Genomic DNA, 16,278 nt, shown 5'->3' with positions numbered 1-16,278 from the left:
GACAAGCACTCTCCCTGAGCCTCTACCTCACTCCTTACGGCACCCTTTCAGCACTTCCTTTTCCATCCTCCTCCCTGCCTCGGTTTCTCCGTCCTCGGTGCCTTCTCAGTCCTTATAATAACGCTAGGAGGTGGACTCTACGCCCCACATTTTTGACTTAAGGAAGGACCCGGAAGCTCAGTGTCTGAGGGACCCGCCCACGCCCCCTACGTCACTGGCGGCCCTCGGCCCGCGCGCGTTGCGCGGAGAATGAGTTGCTCCGGCCCCGCCCCCACCATGGCCCTCCCCCAGCCGCGCGGCCCCGCCCCGCCCCGGCTCGGGCCGCCGGAGGAGCGGGCGCTGAGGCTCCCGAGCTCGCGGCGGCGGCGGCGGCGGCGGCGGCGGCGGCGGGAACGATGTGGTTCTTTGCCCGAGACCCGGTCCGGGACTTTCCATTCGAGCTCAGCCCGGAGCCCCCCGAGAACGGCCCGCCCGGACCCTGGGTCCTGCACCGCGGCCGCAAGAAGGTGAGAACTGCCCTGCTCCGAAGGCCGCGGCAGACCTCGGCCTCGCCTGGGCAGCGCCGCCGGCGCCGCCGCGTCGCGCCCCGCCTGACGTGGCTGCGGAGCCTCCGGGGTAACGGGCCGGGGAAGGGGCACTACCAGTGTCGACGTGGCGGACGGAAGGATCTAGGGCCCGACAGGCGGACGGAACCGGGGTCACGTGGCTCAACTAAGTCCCCGGGGGCTGACCTGGGGAGAGGCCCGCCAGGGGGCCTTTCCTTAGGCACGTAACAGGTGTGGGGACCTGCGCGAGGTTGGAGCGGTCAGCCCCGGCCCCGCGCAAACCCCCGAGGCCTTTCTCCCCCAGGCCACAGGCAGCCCGGTGTCTATCTTTGTGTATGATGTGAAGCCAGGCGCCGAAGAGCAGACCCAGGTGGCCAAAGCTGCCTTCAAGCGCCTCAAAACTCTTCGGCACCCCAACATTCTGGCCTACATCGATGGGCTGGAGGTACTTGTCGCCCCTCAGTTTCCACCCCTCTGCCTCAGCACCCCCAGATTTGACGTTCCCTTATCCATTCCTCTCCCCCATCATGTCTCTCATTTCCCCTTCCTGTCTTCATCCCGTATCCCCTTCAGACAGACAAATGCCTCCACGTAGTGACAGAGGCTGTCACCCCACTGGGAATGTACCTCAAGGCACGAGTAGAGGCTGGTGGCCTGAAGGAGCTGGAGCTCTCCTGGGGGCTACACCAGATTGTGGTGAGGTGGGGGGTAGTGGTGATGTGGGCAGGGGTGGGGGCTTTGGGTGCTGGGGTGTGATGGCTCCTTCTGTCCCCAGAAAGCTCTTAGCTTCCTGGTCAACGACTGCAGCCTCATCCACAACAATGTCTGCATGGCAGCTGTGTTCGTGGACCGTGCTGGCGAGTGGAAGCTTGGGGGCCTGGACTACATGTACTCGGCCCAGGGCAATGGTGGGGGACCCCCCCACAAGGGGATCCCTGAGCTCGAGCAGTATGACCCCCCTGAGTTGGCTGATGGCAGTGGCAGAGCAGTCAGAGAGAAGTGGTGGGTGACTGGGGATAGTATGCCCCAACCAGCCCTGTTCTAGAGGCCCCTGCAGCTAGCTGGCATTCCCCTGTCCCCTGCTGCCCAACTTGGGAGGGAACCAAGGTCTTCATGTGGAACCCACTTTTCTGCTCCCAGGATCCTCAGGGAGGTAGAACAAGATAAACATAAACTTTGGAGTTAGGTGGTTCTGAATTTGAAAGTTGACCTGGGGTGGACAACCTTGCTTCTCCAAGCCTTGGTTTCTTTATCTGTTAAATGGGGCTAATGAAACCTGCTTTTGGGGGCTAATGGGAGGATCTGTGGGGGGACACAGCCCAGAGTCTGCCATGTAGTCAGTACCTGGTGCCCAGGGCAGGTTGGAGGCCTGTGCTGGCAGGTGGCAGGGCCTTGAGCAGCTTTGGTCACTGTCTCAGGTCAGCTGATATGTGGCGCTTGGGCTGCCTCATTTGGGAAGTCTTCAACGGGCCCCTACCTCGGGCAGCTGCTCTGCGCAACCCTGGAAAGGTGAGTGTCCGACCCGACTCCAGCCCCTCCCTGTCAGCCAGCCAGCCCTGCCTTGACACTGATCCTTCCCACAGGTCCCCAAATCGCTGGTGCCCCACTACTGTGAGCTGGTTGGAGCCAACCCCAAGGTGCGCCCCAATCCAGCCCGTTTCCTGCAGAACTGCCGGGCGCCTGGTGGCTTCATGAACAACCGCTTTGTGGAGACCAATCTCTTCCTGGAAGAGATTCAGGTGAGCCCCTCACCCGACCCCGGGCTTTGGTCCTGCATTCCTTACCCCTGTCCCCTCTCCACTTTGCTGGCTCCCGCATATATAGTCCCTTGGAGACAAGCACAGACTGCGGAGCCAGGCTCTCTGGGCTCAAACCCCGGCTCCACCTCTTATTTACTGTGTGACTTCCCTTGGCTGAAGCTCAGTCCTACTTCAAAGGAAACCCCTACTTCACAGGCACATGCTGAGGATTCAGTAACTTAAAGTGCATAGTTAGAGTGTCTGGCACATAGTAGGTGCTTAGTGACTGCTCATGGCACTCCATTAACTCCGCACGTACATTCTGGCCTAGTCTCTGATGCGTTCCATGCCTGGTGCTGAGCTGCGGTGGGGGCAGCAGGGGAAGGAGGAAGAGTCAGACCCAGATCCTTACCCTAGCATCTAGCAGGGAGTAGGCAGACCAGGTCCCCACCCCTGGGGACTCACTGGAGGAAGGGGACAGAAACATATAAACGAGGACATGTGCGCTCCCTGGGATGGGCCCAACTGCCAGGAAGGAAACTAGCGGGGGGCAAGGGGATCAGGGAGGGGCTCCTGCAGGGTGAGCTGAGACCTGAAGGGTGTGCAGGTGGGAGCCAGAGGGATGGTAACTGGGGAAAAGCATTCTAGGCAGAGGGAACAGCAAATGGAAAGATGTGAGGAGGGAGTCCTCGGCTTCGCCTCTCTGAGCCTCTGTATCTATGTAGTGGGCGTACGAGTGGTATCTGCTGGTCCGTAGGGCTGTTGTAGGGAACGGAGGAGGGGGGCTCTGCTATGACTCCTGCTCTGATATGGTGTGGGGGGGGCACACGGAGAGGTGGCCGAGAGAGGGCCTTTGGGGGATGGGGACCCTGAGCTGCATCTTGAAGAAGCGTTGGAAATGCTGAGCCCTGTTGCCCCTAGGCAGTGTGGGGGCAGCAGTTTTTGTTACACAGAGGTCTCCCCACATGGTGCCTCAGCAAGGCTGCACTTCTTAAAATGTGCCCTATAGGAAATAGGCTGTTTCTGGCCAGTCCGTGGGGGAACGTAGGAGGGCAGTGGCCAGGGGTGCCCTTCCTGTCGTTGGGTGGAGTGGTAGAGACAGCCCAGTTGTCTCTCCATGTGTGACCTTGGCTGTGGTTTGGCCTTTTCCTGGGCCTTGCCTCACCCCCCCACCCCTGCTGTCAGAGCACCAACCCTGCCTCCCACACTGGACTAAGCTGTTCTGGAGCCAACCAGGTCCTCCTCATCCCCAGCCAGAGGCTGCCTCTTCTGGGCTAGGATCAGCTCTGGGGGTGAGGAATCAGCAGAGAGTACAGGAATTTTGGAAGCGACACAGGACTGGGTTATATTCACTACCCGATCACTATTGGCTGGTGACCTTGAGCCTCAGCCTTCTCATTTGTAAAGGGAATGATGGCACCTCCTCACAGGGTGTAGCACTGCAGAGGTACCAGACCACTGAGCCAAATCCTTTCCTGACTGCAGCTTAGCTGTGTGACTTCAGTCAAGCTCCTTGCCCTTTCTGTGCCTCAGCTTCCCTCTTGGAGTAAATGTGGATTATGTTGGCAGCTACCTCATATAGTTGTGGGGAGGATTATTTAACCTGTGGAAAGGTTTTAGTATATAGCCCTGCCTGGCACTCTGTCCCGAGGAAATGTGAGTTGGGCTATTAGAGCCTCAGAAGGAGGTCAGGAGGACTACCGAAGACCTTTGACTTGACAGCCTGGCCTGCTCGGGCTCATGGCAGGACCAGGTCTGGGGCAAACTGCACCCAATCTCTGCCTGCCCACAGCCTGCTGTGAGCTCCACCCCATGGGGAGTTGCCAGGGCCCGGGAACAGAGTAAGCCTCTTCACCTCTCTGAGCCTCAGTTTCCTGACTGTGTTGGGCTGATGGCACTCACACCTTGTATTGTTAGGAAGAGTCAAGGTGACGCTGATAAAGGGCCCCATCACTCATGTAGCTGTGTTCCTAGTGGCCTGTCAGGTGGCAGTGGGTAGCAGGACAGCCACGACTGAGCAGCTGTGTGCCAGGCACCGTGCTGGCAGCCTGTATGTGCACTTGCTGGTTGACTCCTCAGATTCAACCTGTGAAGTAGTAGAGTTATTATCCCACTTTATAAGCGGAGGAACTTGCCCGAGGTCACACAACCAATAAATGGGGGAGCTGGGATTTGAACCCAGGCAGTTGGGTTAAGTTCAAGCTTAAGTTCACCTTCAAGCTGAGGGTGACCCCCTGTCCTTGCCCATGGCTGGGGAGGGCCATGACCAGGCTGATTTCCTCCCTGCATCCTGTCGTTGCTCCTCCAGATCAAAGAGCCAGCTGAGAAGCAAAAGTTCTTCCAAGAACTGAGCAAGAGCCTAGACTCATTCCCTGAAGATTTCTGCCGGCACAAGGTACTGCCCCAGCTGCTGACTGCCTTCGAGTTCGGCAATGCGGGGGCTGTTGTCCTCACGCCCCTCTTCAAGGTGAGTGGGGCCTGTGGGGTGAAGAGACTGGCTGGGTAGGTCTGAATGGCAGAAGGGGTAGAGCCCCCGCTAGGATAGGGCCAGCCCTGCGGGGCATCCTGGGGAGGGGCAGCCTGGTTTGGGCAGACCCAAGCCCACGGGAGGAAGCGCTTCCTGCCAACATTCCATTGGTTCAGCATGCCAGGGCCACCTGACCAGCTGTCGGGGAGGCTTTCCTTTTGGAAGAGGAAACCCTATGCCTCCAAGATTCTTTTTCCAAAGACCCCTTGCTTCAGAGCCTACAGCCCTTCCTCCGTTTCCCGAGATGGCCCCCTGGTCTGACATGTGCACCCTCGTTCCCAGAGTCCAGGGGTCACCTGCTCCCTGCCCCACTTTACATCCTTCCTTTTGACCACTTGGCACTCAGCTCTCTTGGATTCTAGGGGCTAGATCCTCCCCAGCTCTTCCTCAGCCCCCAGCCCACCCTACCTGGGCACCTGCCATTCTCCACTCTGGGAGAACCCTTTCCCCTGAGGGGACTTGCCATGGACCAGGTGGGGGGAAAGACAGTAAACGAATCTTGTGGAACTGGGAACCCCCAGAAATTGTAGGCAGAACTCTGCACACATATATGTGCATGGGGCATATCGGTGCCTAATCTTATATAAGAGGGGCCCATAGCTTTCATCAGCCACCTGAGAGAGACCTTGACCCAAAAAGGTTAAGGGCAGAGCTCTCTAATGTGGATAATGGACAGGGGCTGCAGAGGGAATGCGTCACCCCTGATCACCCCATTCATGCTGGGAAATGAACCTGAGCACATTAATGAGCCCAGTGAAGTCACCCCACCCCTGTGGGTATAACTGAGCCCCTCTTCCTGCGCCTGCTCTCAGGTGGGCAAGTTCCTTTGCGCTGAGGAGTATCAGCAGAAGATCATTCCTGTTGTGGTGAAGATGTTCTCATCTACCGACCGGGCCATGCGCATCCGCCTCCTGCAGCAGGTAGAGGCTGTGGCCAGACCCCATTCACTGACCCCACCCTGGTTGCTGGAGCCCCTGCCCAGGCACTGCAGAAACCCCTCCCTGAACATATACAGAAGGCTTAAACACCCCTCTAGCACCCTCTGTTCCTGGCTTGCTCCCTCTAGCCCCATAGAGTGGGGATAGCCTCTCCTGCCAATCCCAGGGCGGCTGGGAGCATCAGACAGGATGGACTCAAGGGTGGGGTCCCCTTGTGAGCCAGGAAGTACCTGTTGGCTCCCATGTGTCATTCTTTCTCCAACTGGGGAAGGCACCATCCCTCCTCCCAGCACTTGTCTGGGTGGGGTTATACCCCCTTTTATAGAAGAGGCAGTAGAGGAGGCTCTCAGAGAGGGGGCATGACACAAAACCGGAGAACAGGCCCACTAACTCCCAGTCGCTGGCTCTTCCTGTACCCTCTGCCCTCTCCTTACCGCTCTGTGGGCTTGAGAGAGGCCAGATGCAAGGTGTGGGGCTCAGGAGACTCTCCTGGCCGACCTGTGCCTGCCAGGTGGAAAAACCAAGCCAAGAGTGGGCCTATGGCTATGGCTGTGGCTGTGGTGCAGGGTAGAGGGGCTGACCTTGTTCTCTTGCCCTTGCCTGGGCCACAGATGGAGCAGTTCATCCAATACCTTGATGAGCCAACAGTTAACACCCAGATTTTTCCCCACGTCATGCATGGCTTCCTGGATACCAACCCTGCCATCCGCGAGCAGACCGTCAAGGTGGGTGTGGCCTGGCCCAGAGTGGCTACCCCTGGTTCTCTAAGGCTTGGAGAGGGCTCTTCCCAGGACACAGAAGCCTTGATTTCAACCTGTGGGTCTGAGCAGATTATGGGAAGGCAGGCACCATCTTACGTGTGGGTGCAGGCTGTGGGTGCAGCTCAGCAGCTGGTGGAGGAAGCAGGGTGGGTTTGGCTTCACTGGCTGAGTGCCTGTCTGTGCCCAGCCCTGTGCCCGGTGCTAGGATGCAGTATGCACAGGCAGACCAAGCTTCTCGCACCTCATGGGCTTCTTTCCAAGGGGATGAGGAATGGGCTTGGCAGACAGTCAACAGAATTAGAAAATATATTATGTTAGGAAGAGATGGAAAGTGTGAAGAGAAGGGTTTGTAGTTTCAAAAGCAGTGGTCAGTGAAGACATTGGCAAGGAGGGGCCATTTAAGGAAAGGAGGTGAAGGATTGAGCTTCGTGGAGGTCTGGAGGAAATGTCTTCCCTGCAGAAGGAACAGCTTGTGCAGAGGTCCTGAGGCTGACATGTGCCTGGAGTGTAGAACTAGCAGCAGGAGGTTTAGCGTGTCTGCAGGGGCATGGTTGTGGGAGGTGGAGTCTGAGGGGTAGTGGTGGGTTGAGGGCCAGGGCCTTGTAGGGTGTGTCAGGGACCAGATTTGCTGGGAGTGAGACAAAGTCCTGGGATATGGAACAGAGCACTGACATGGTCTGACTTGTTTTAAAAGGATTGGTGTGTTGCTGTGTGGAAAGTTGACTGTCAGAGCAAGGTGGACACTGTTGGGGCTGTTCAGTGGCCCAGGTGAGAGATGACAGTGGCTCAGATCCAAGTGGTGGCAGGTGGAGAGCAGGGACCACATTCCAAAGGTGAATGCAGCAGTATTTGCTGATGGATGGATTTGCAGTAGAGGTGGTTTCTGGTCTGAGCAGCTGGAAGGGTAACTTGCCATTTACTGAGAAGACTGGAAGGAACAGGTTTGCAGGAGGAGGCTGGGCTCAGGCATGGCCACGTCTGTGAGATGTGGAGATGGAGACGTCCAGGTGGCCTCTGGTTATGTGTGTGTAAAGTTTAGGGAAGAAGTCCGGGCCAGAGGTGCGCACCTGGGCATTGTCAGCTAACAGGGGCATTCAAAGCTGTGTAATGGGTGAGATCACCTAGGGTGGGGTGTAGAAGAGAAAAGGCCTGAGGAGCAGCTCTGGGGGGTCTGAACAGTAAGACCTCCGCAAAAGGAGGTGGAGAAGGTGCAGCTGACAAGGTCAGAGGACAACTAGGAGAGGGTGGTGTCCTGGAAGACCAGAGTCAGAAGTTTCAAGGAGGAGAGAGAACTCAGGGGTGTCAAAACTGCTGAGGGATCAAGTTGGTTTGGGTGGAGAATTGGCCGTTGGATTTAGCACCATGGAGTTCAGTGGTGACTGTGCCCCAAGCCAATTGGTACAGAGTGTCAGGGGGTATTTTTGTGAAAGTCTGAGTAGAGTGCATGCAAGTGAGCAGAAGAGACACAGGATACAGGATACAGACAAACTCTGGAGGTTTTTCTGTAAAGGGGACAGAATTGGGGATCCCTTTCCTTGGCATTCTGGGTGGGCGGTATGTTTGGGAGGGCTCTGCCAGGTCTCCTCAGTGCTCATGGCTACCACTGGCCTCTGAACCCTCTCAGGAGGTCACTCCTACATGTGGCCCTTTGCTTGCCCTGGCCCACAGTTTCCTTGTTCCCAATCCTGCAGTCCATGCTGCTCCTAGCCCCGAAGCTGAATGAGGCCAACCTCAATGTGGAGCTGATGAAGCACTTTGCACGGCTGCAGGCCAAGGATGAACAGGGTCCCATCCGCTGCAACACTACTGTCTGTCTGGGAAAAATTGGCTCCTACCTCAGTGCCAGCGTGAGTGCCAGGAGTTCTGTCAGTGTCACAGGGTCATAGCCTCCTTCACAGCCGGGCCTCCTTGTGTGTGGGGGCCATCATCCTTCCTAGAGACCTAGGCCCTGGGTGCCCCCAGCCCCAAGAGGTACAGTGAATCGCACCAGGTCCCGAAGTTAGTAGGTGGTGATATAGGAACTGAACCCAGGCCTGCTTGGCCTCATGGTTTGTCTGCCCCTCAGGGTTTGTAAATGCAGCGCCCAGTTAACAGGAATGAATGAATCAGTTCAGCAGGGCAGGTGGGAAGAGAGGCACAGGCTCCCCCCCGGGGCAGCTGCTGCTCTGCCTGTCACCCTGAAGCAACCTGAGCCCAGGAATGTGGGAGAAACCAAGACCCAAGGTTTTAAGTAAATTCTCCCCATTTAAGTTGTTAGTGATTAGCCCACATTTTTCAGATACTGGGGTCCATGGAGGGCCCCTGCTTTGGGACATAAGGCCTGGCAGTTCTGGGCCCTAGTACTGACTCTCCACTCAGTAGCCCTTTCCCCTGCCCCACCCCAGACCAGACACAGGGTCCTCACTTCCGCCTTCAGCCGGGCCACTAAGGACCCGTTTGCACCATCCCGGGTAGCGGGTGTCCTGGGCTTCGCTGCCACCCACAACCTCTATTCAATGAACGACTGTGCCCACAAGATCCTGCCTCTGCTCTGCAGCCTCACTGTGGATCCTGAGAAATCTGTGCGGGACCAGGTGAGGCACAGCTGAGGCTGGGCCCTAGGGCTGGGACTTGGGGTGTTTGGGCCCTGGTGGCCTGGTGGGCTCCCTGGAACACAGGAGGCCCCAGCTCTGCCCCTTACTACCCTACAGGCCTTCAAGGCCATTCGAAGCTTCTTGTCCAAACTGGAATCTGTATCAGAGGACCCCACCCAGCTGGCCGAAGTGGGTGAGTGGCCCACATTCATGTCCCCTCTTCCTCCTGTCACATCCTTGACTATCGCATGTCATAGTCCCATTACTTCATTGGAGTAATTGAAAACTGGGAGAACTGTAGGGAGCAGACTTGTCACCATATCTCTGCCCACTCCATCTCACAGATAGGAAACACAGGCCTGTGAAGGGCACCACAGTCTTCTCTGTTAAGTCACTGCCCTCCTGACACCCTCTACTTGGGAGCCTGACGTGCCTACACCTTGTCTCCCTCCTGTCACTGCCCAGAGAAGGATGTCCATGCAACCTCCAGCCCTGGAATGGGTGGAGCCGCAGCTAGCTGGGCAGGCTGGGCCGTGACTGGGGTCTCCTCACTCACCTCTAAACTGATCCGTGCACACCCCACGGCTGCCCCGGCCGAGACCAACATGCCCCAGAGACCCACGCCCGAGGGTGAGTGACCCATCCTGGCTGCATCAGTGACTGGGAGGGCTTGGGGGTGCTGGCACCCAGGAGCTGTTACTGTCTGGCTCCCCCTGGGGAGTTATGGGGATACAGGGGACAAGGTAGGGTCTAGTCCTCTTGTGAGCTTCCTCTCCTTATACCCCCACGCCAGCAACCTCTGCCCTATTCCAAGACCTTCCTGGAGCCCAGTGTGTGGGAACTCAGTGAGCCTCTGCTCCCCAGGACTGCCTGCCCCAGCCCCTCCCCCTGCCCCTGCTGCATCCACAACCTCAAGCCATGGGGAGACACAAGAGGAGGACAAGGACACAGCAGAGGACAGCAGTGCTGCTGACAGATGGGACGATGAAGACTGGGGCAGCTTGGAAGTGAGTGGGGCTGAGCGGGCACCTCCCCTGGGGAAACCCTGCCTCCAGGATTGCAGGCTGCCATTCAAGAAGCCCATTTGTAGGCTTGGCTGGAGTCAGGCTTGCCCTCATCTGCACAGCATCTCTGGCAAGTAGGTGTCATGGAGCGGTTTTTGTGGGCCAGAGCTGGCAGCTGAGTCCGCACTCAACATCAAGGGCCCCTGGGAGCAGGGTCAGAAAGGCCAGGTGGGTGGCAGGTGGGGCAGCCCGCAGGTTTTCCTTCCTCTCCTCTGCTACCTGTCCATCTTTCACCAGCCCCAGTGCCCACTGATCCCTAGTGGTCAGCATGGATAGCCTACCCCCAGCACAGAGCCAGACCCCAGTCCTGCCTGGGCAGTGGGTTCTGGATGGGCTGAGGAAGGCGTGTGGCTGCCCTGAAGGGAAAGGGAGCAGAGCTCAGGGCCCAGTTTCCCATCTGGCTGACAGTAGTCTCTGGCCCCCGAGGCCATGAGAAGGGGTGCGGAACATCTAGATGTTGTTCCCCAGCCTCATAGAGGAGTGATAGCAAACCAGGTTCGGTACGTCCACATTATAGATAGGAAACAGGGCCTGAGAAGCAAATGAGATGGCAGACAGGGGAAGGGGTAGAGCCCAGGGCTGAGAAGGGGCTGAGGGCTTCCTTGTCCTTGGGTGGAGGTGGGGGTGTCTGTGGTGATGCTCACCTTCCTACACTACAGCAGGAAGCAGAGTCTGTGTTGGTGCCACAGGGTGACTGGGGAACTGGGGGCCAGGCCAGCCATGCTGGACAGGTGAGCCAGGTGAGCTAGGGTGTGGTCTGTATGGGGGTGCGGCTGGCCCCTCCCTCTCCCAGGCTGGCACTACCTCCCCCTCCCACTCTTCCACAGACCAACAACCCAGACCACAAATCCCTGGAGTCAGACTGGAGCAGCTGGGAAGCCGAGGGCTCCTGGGATCAGGGCTGGCAGGAGCCAAGCCCCCTGGAGCCACCCCCAGAGGACACACGGCTAGCCAGCGAATATAACTGGGGTGGCCTGGAGCCTAGTGACAAAGGCGACCCCTTTGCTGCCCTGTCAGCGCGTCGGGAGGCTGGTGCACAGGTACTTGGCACCCACCTGGCTGGAGGGTACAGACCTGGGGTGGAACTCATCCGGGAGTCCACCTCCACTCCAGCCACACTTCCCTTTTCAGCAGAGATCAGCCTCCTGGGGCGATGACAACTGGGAGGGCTTGGAGACCGAGAGCCGTAAGTGCTTACCCTGGGCGGGCTGACGGAATAGGGCCACGCACCCTGGGGCAGGTATGGGCTGGGAAGGTGAGACTGGGTTGGCTTGTCCTGAGGACCTCAGCTAACTTACGCTTCCCACTCCCAGGGCAAGCGAAGGCCGAGCTGGCCCGGAAGAAGCGTGAGGAGCGTAGGCGGGAGATGGAGGCCAAACGCGCTGAGAAGAAGGTGGCCAGGGGCCCCATGAAATTGGGAACCCGGAAGCTGGACTGAACTGCCAGTGTGGGTGCTTCCTGCCGGAGAGTGGGCCCCGCAGATGTATTTATTGTACAAATCATGAGAGCCGGCCGGGCGGCCTGGCACATCACACGTGTACATAATCAGAGCCACAATAAATTTTATTTCACACCGCCTGTGCTGGGCTCAGTGTAGCCCCTCCCAGGAGGCTGGGGTCTGGCGCTGCCCTGCGGAGTCCCCGCCCAACACAGACCCACCACAGATGTGAACATCAGTTTGCTTCAAAAGCCAAGAGTAATAAGGCACGATCTGATTTATCAGTTTCTAGGAGACGCCCTCTAGGAGGAAGGCCAGCAGCGCCCGGGGAGATCCAACTTCCGCCTGTGATCTGGGCGGAGCCGGCATGCGAGCCCTGGGGACACACGGTGCGGGAAGGGGTCTGTCTGTGAGCCCTGGAGGGTCCCTGTGTCCGAGCCCCGGATCGGGGCAGAAGCTAGAGGCCAAGTTCGCCCCAAGTGCAGGGCAGAATCCCCTCGGTGATCGCCGAGGGCAATGTCAGCGGCGGCGCTGGGGCACGCAGGCCCCGTGCGGGCGGATGCGCGCAAAACCGGCCTTGCAGACACAGCGGAAGGAACCGCTGGTGTTAACGCAGCGCTCGCTCTTGCACAGAAGCCCGCGCTGGTTCAACTCTCGGCACTCGTCGATGTCTGGAGGTGAGAGCAACAGGTGCGGACTTCGTCAAAGCCTAGCAGCCCCCGTAAGCTCTTAGTTACGCCCCGGTTCCGCTGGGCCCCGCCCCGCCCCTAGCTTTGGTCCCGCCCCCTGCCACGACTGCCCTGTCTATCCCGCACCCCGCGGCCTGCCTCACCGACGCAGCGCGCGCGAGAGGCGTCGAGCTGGAAGCCTCCAGGACACTCGCACACGGCGCCGCCGGGCCGCGGCACGCAGCGGCCGCTCACACAGCGGCATTCGTCCGAATCCTCCTCCGAACTGTCCTCTTCTGAGAAGGCCGGAATACAGACGTCAACACCTCCACCTGCAGATGGCCTCGCAACCCCGCCCCTGTCCCTCCCACTACTCACCTCGCGGGGGCTTCCCCAGTAGCAGGGGGCTCGCGTCCCAGAAGGAATTGCTCTCACTCTGTGATGTCGGGCACTGGGACCCTGGGAGGGGCGGTGAGCGTCAGCGATGTTGTTACACTCAGTTCCCATTTCTATACCCCCTCCTGGTAAATCCCAACCGGGCCAGCTCACCGGCGCCGCGCGGTGGGCACGGGCGGCACGGGGCTCCCCAACCGCGGCCCTGACGACAGCAGCAGTCGTCGAAGGTGAGAGCCGGGCCGGCAAGGGGGCCCGCGCACATGCCGTCCTCTCCACGCTGACCCCAGCACACGTCCCTCCGCTCCGGGGCACGCTCTGCGGAGGGACACCTGGCGTCAGGGAGGAGCCCGAAACAGGGACTACCCGTCCCCGCTTCAGGGGCCACGTCCCCGGGACTCCACGTAGCTGACTGGGCCGTGCAGTCAGGGCAGGACAGCCCTCGTCCTCACCGGCTGGGTTCTCGGGGAGCTGGCAGTCGCGGCCAGAGGGCCCAGGCAACCAGGGCTGGCGGCACTCGCAGCGGTACGAGCCCGGCAGGTTGACGCAGCGGCCAGGTCGGCAGGCTGCCGGGTCCTGACACTCGTCCACGTCTACGGGCAGCGGGGGGGTGGGTGTGGGTGGCGGTCACCACTTGGCTGGGCTCCCGCCCTCCTTGTTTCCCCAGCCGCAGGCCCGGGCCTCACCCATCTCCTCCGGGCTCAGACACTGGCGCTGCGCCGGGCTGTACTCGGCTGGGGGCGTGCAGGCGCAGCGGTAGCCGCCGCGCGTGTTCTCACACACCCCGTTCCGGCAATTGGATTCGTCTAAGCACTCGTCCACGTCTGCGGGACGGAAAAGCGCGAGTGGTAGGAACCGGCCCGGAGTCGGGTGGTTGGGCGTGTCTCCCGGCCGCTTTCCCACGCCACGGGCTGGCTACACTCACCCACGCACTCCAGCAGGTTCCCGTCGTAGTAGAAGCCTTGCTTGCAATAGCACTCGTAGCCAGGCTGTGTATTCACGCACTTGCCCTCCTTGCAGATCTCCGCCCCGAACAATATGCACTCGTCGATGTCTGCGGAGGGACAAGCCGTGGGTGCCCAGTGTCCTCCACCTGCGAAGCCACTCGGGCCCACAGCCTTGGGGGTGTGGGCGGGGCTTGCCGCCGGAGCGGAACCCACTGAGGCAGGCTTTTCCGGACGCCAGCTTTAGAGCGATAGGGGCGGGGCAGACAACGAGGGTGTGGGCGGGGCTTATCCCAGGGTCCGCCGCAGACTCGGCAAGCGCGGACGGGATCGGGGCGGCCCAAACTCGGTGGGCGGAGCCGTGTCGGGGCTTACCGCGGTGGGCTGGGATGCCGTAGTTGACAATGTTGTTGTCTTGGGTGTAGCCCTTCCCGTCCGGGCAGAGGCTGTGGAACTCAGCTGCGGAGAGAGAACGGCCGTAGGGAAGGAAAGAGGCAAGGTTGCGCGCTTACATGCTGGCCATCGCCTCAGGCCAGAGCTCTAGGCCTCATTTCCCACCTGCCCAGGGAGGCGCCATTTCACCCAGTCCCATTCCCAACGAAGAAGCAGGTTCTGGGAAGGCAAAGAACCTGCCTGGCTCCTGACCTGAGCTGTAGACTGGGCAAGGATAGATCTCGCAGTGGTCTCCCCAGCCAGCCCCTAGCGAGCAACAGCATTCCTGCTGGGTGACATTGGTGGCCAGTACACTGTCGCAGAACACCGTGTCATCGAAGTTAAGGTAGCATTCCTTCTTGTGGTGGGGCTGCTCCACCTCTGAGGACAGGGGAGGGCAGCTCAAGATCCTGCAGTCTGTCTTTGTCCACATTCCCCCACATTCCCTGGCTCCCCTCAGCCGCCCTGTGAGAGCCAACCTCTATCCTCAAAGTGACATTCAGGGCCTTTCTGTGAGGTCTGGCCGCACTGAACTCTCCCAGGAAACAGGGATTTCCTTCTGTTTCCCAAACTCCAGAGGGTGGGACCAGGGTACATCTCAGAACCTCGGCTGCAGCTCTAGGGAGTTGTCTAGACTGAGGGCGCAGGGAGGGCACTCACCCTCACAGCCATGCTTGTCCTGGGTGGGTGTGAAGCCCTCATCACAGACACAAATGTAGGAGCCCTGCAGGTTCTTGCAGGCCCCGTGGGGGAGGCACAGACCTGGGTCCTGGCTGCACTCATCTATGTCTGCAGGGAGTGAGGCGAAACAGGAAGAGTAGCTCAGAAGGAAGCCAGCCCTCTTTCCCTGGAGGTGCACCCAAAGGCCCTCACATAAGTCCAGAACCTGAATTTCCACTTTGATTTCAAAATACACACAATACAAAGTCCACTCATGTCTGTGCATGTGGACAGATATGTGCACATTCATTGCATTATTTTTCATAAAACCTTCAATGGTTCCCACTGATATCAGAATGAAGTCCTAATTCTCAGATGGGCATTGAAGACTTTCAGTGTGTAAGTCTCACCATTTTATATTCTAAACCACCAGCACCCTCAATTCTGTGTTTTGGGCACAAGTGTCTATTCTCCCCTGAAAACATAACTAGCTTCTTCCAGATCTTTGTGCTTTGCAAATGCCATTCTTTGGGCCTGGAATACCATAATTTTCTCTGCTTAGAGAACCTATTTATGCTTCAAGTTCCAATTCATCTGTCACCTCTCTGTTACAATTATTCACTAGTCCAGACCTCTTTTCACACTCAGCACCCTGAAACCTAAGAATCAATTCACATGTCAGCTTCACCTAGCCGGGAAACCTGGGTCATTGCTCCATACCTAGTACATAGGACAAAGCCTGGCAAATAGTAGGTACTCAGTAAACTCTTGTTGGATGAAATGCATGTTATGGGTGAGCTGGCGTGTAGTAAGCACTACGTGATTACTGCCACTATTACAGTTACTATTATTTTCGGTGAGAGTGGAAGGCTGAGTGGCTGGCTGGCTGGAAAGTCAGACAGATCAACAATGTGTCTAGGAGATTACCGCTCCTTGCCATTCCTCCTCAGAAGCTCCCAGCCAGTCCCCTCATACCTTGGCACTTCCTGCCGCCTACCAGCCGATGCCCCTGGGGACAGAGACATCGGTAAGAGCCATTGGTGTTGATGCAGTCACCCCCAATACAGGCTGCAGGGAAGTCACACTCATCAATGTCTGTAAGACATCAAAGAGGTGGAGAATCTCAGGGTCTGACCCCACGCACATAGCCTGAGGCTGCAGATTCCCCATTGAACCCTGTGACCAACCTACACCCCATGCCCCATCTGGGGTCTGGATGGGGGCTGTTCATAGGAGTGCCTGGCTTGTTTACAGGCAGCCTCTGGACCGGAGGCCTGGGCAGTGGAGGTCCTGGGGTCAAGGAATAGGTCATCCCCCCAGCTCTAGGCCTCCTCACCCTTGCAGTGGGTCCGGTCCCTTGACAGATGGTAACCAGAGAGGCACTGACACTGGAAGGAGCCTGGTGTGTTGGTGCAGATGCCATTGTCACACATGTCCCCGGCCTCACACTCATCCACATCTGCAGGGCACAGGGGGTGTCAGAGGGCCAGGGTGGGGTGGTCTCAGGCTTCTACCCTTCTCTCACGGCTGCCCATGGCCTGGAGCACTGGAGCTGAGGCCAGTGGAACTTGAGAGAATCATGGGAACCTCACCCTA

The 16,278-nt window shown here is 58.7% G+C and overlaps 2 protein-coding genes across 14 annotated transcripts in view; one reads left to right on the top strand and one right to left on the bottom strand.

The window, feature by feature from the left end:
* The first annotated feature begins 312 nt into the window (after positions 1-312).
* On the top strand, positions 313-11,720 carry SCYL1 (SCY1 like pseudokinase 1). 6 transcript variants are annotated; one of them, XM_036928973.2, is made up of 18 exons: positions 315-506; positions 850-990; positions 1,119-1,241; positions 1,321-1,547; positions 1,964-2,054; positions 2,129-2,284; positions 4,593-4,751; positions 5,624-5,731; positions 6,361-6,474; positions 8,202-8,357; positions 8,895-9,083; positions 9,201-9,276; positions 9,549-9,713; positions 9,948-10,090; positions 10,810-10,878; positions 10,975-11,187; positions 11,279-11,333; positions 11,461-11,720. In XM_036928973.2, the coding sequence occupies exons 1-18, from the start codon at positions 396-398 to the stop codon at positions 11,583-11,585; spliced, it is 2,421 nt and encodes an 806-aa protein (XP_036784868.2). In that variant the 5' UTR covers positions 315-395; the 3' UTR covers positions 11,586-11,720. The 6 variants fall into 6 exon arrangements, with proteins under 6 accessions (XP_057362887.1, XP_036784868.2, XP_036784862.2 ...); XM_036928967.2 differs by having other exon boundaries at positions 10,807-10,878; XM_036928948.2 differs by having other exon boundaries at positions 10,807-10,887; positions 11,282-11,333.
* The window catches only part of LTBP3 (latent transforming growth factor beta binding protein 3), a 17,516-nt gene continuing 12,930 nt past the window's right edge, over positions 11,693-16,278 (bottom strand). For 7 of the 8 annotated variants that reach the window (XM_036928875.2, XM_036928900.2, XM_057506903.1 and 4 more), the window contains 12 exons: positions 16,019-16,141; positions 15,658-15,777; positions 14,683-14,811; positions 14,236-14,403; positions 13,966-14,049; positions 13,572-13,700; positions 13,333-13,470; positions 13,099-13,239; positions 12,803-12,964; positions 12,632-12,712; positions 12,418-12,549; positions 11,693-12,256 (listed from right to left, as the gene is read on the bottom strand). In XM_036928875.2, coding sequence (XP_036784770.2) covers positions 12,105-12,256; positions 12,418-12,549; positions 12,632-12,712; positions 12,803-12,964; positions 13,099-13,239; positions 13,333-13,470; positions 13,572-13,700; positions 13,966-14,049; positions 14,236-14,403; positions 14,683-14,811; positions 15,658-15,777; positions 16,019-16,141 — 1,559 coding nt within the window. In that variant the 3' untranslated portion in view covers positions 11,693-12,104. The remainder of the gene's footprint in view (positions 12,257-12,417; positions 12,550-12,631; positions 12,713-12,802; positions 12,965-13,098; positions 13,240-13,332; positions 13,471-13,571; positions 13,701-13,965; positions 14,050-14,235; positions 14,404-14,682; positions 14,812-15,657; positions 15,778-16,018; positions 16,142-16,278) is intronic. The other variant, XM_036928908.2, reaches the window with a different exon arrangement.

This window comes from Manis pentadactyla, chromosome 9 (genome assembly GCF_030020395.1).
Source record: "Manis pentadactyla isolate mManPen7 chromosome 9, mManPen7.hap1, whole genome shotgun sequence".
NCBI lineage: Eukaryota > Metazoa > Chordata > Mammalia > Pholidota > Manidae > Manis > Manis pentadactyla.
This window is presented reverse-complemented; position numbering and strand designations above follow the sequence as displayed.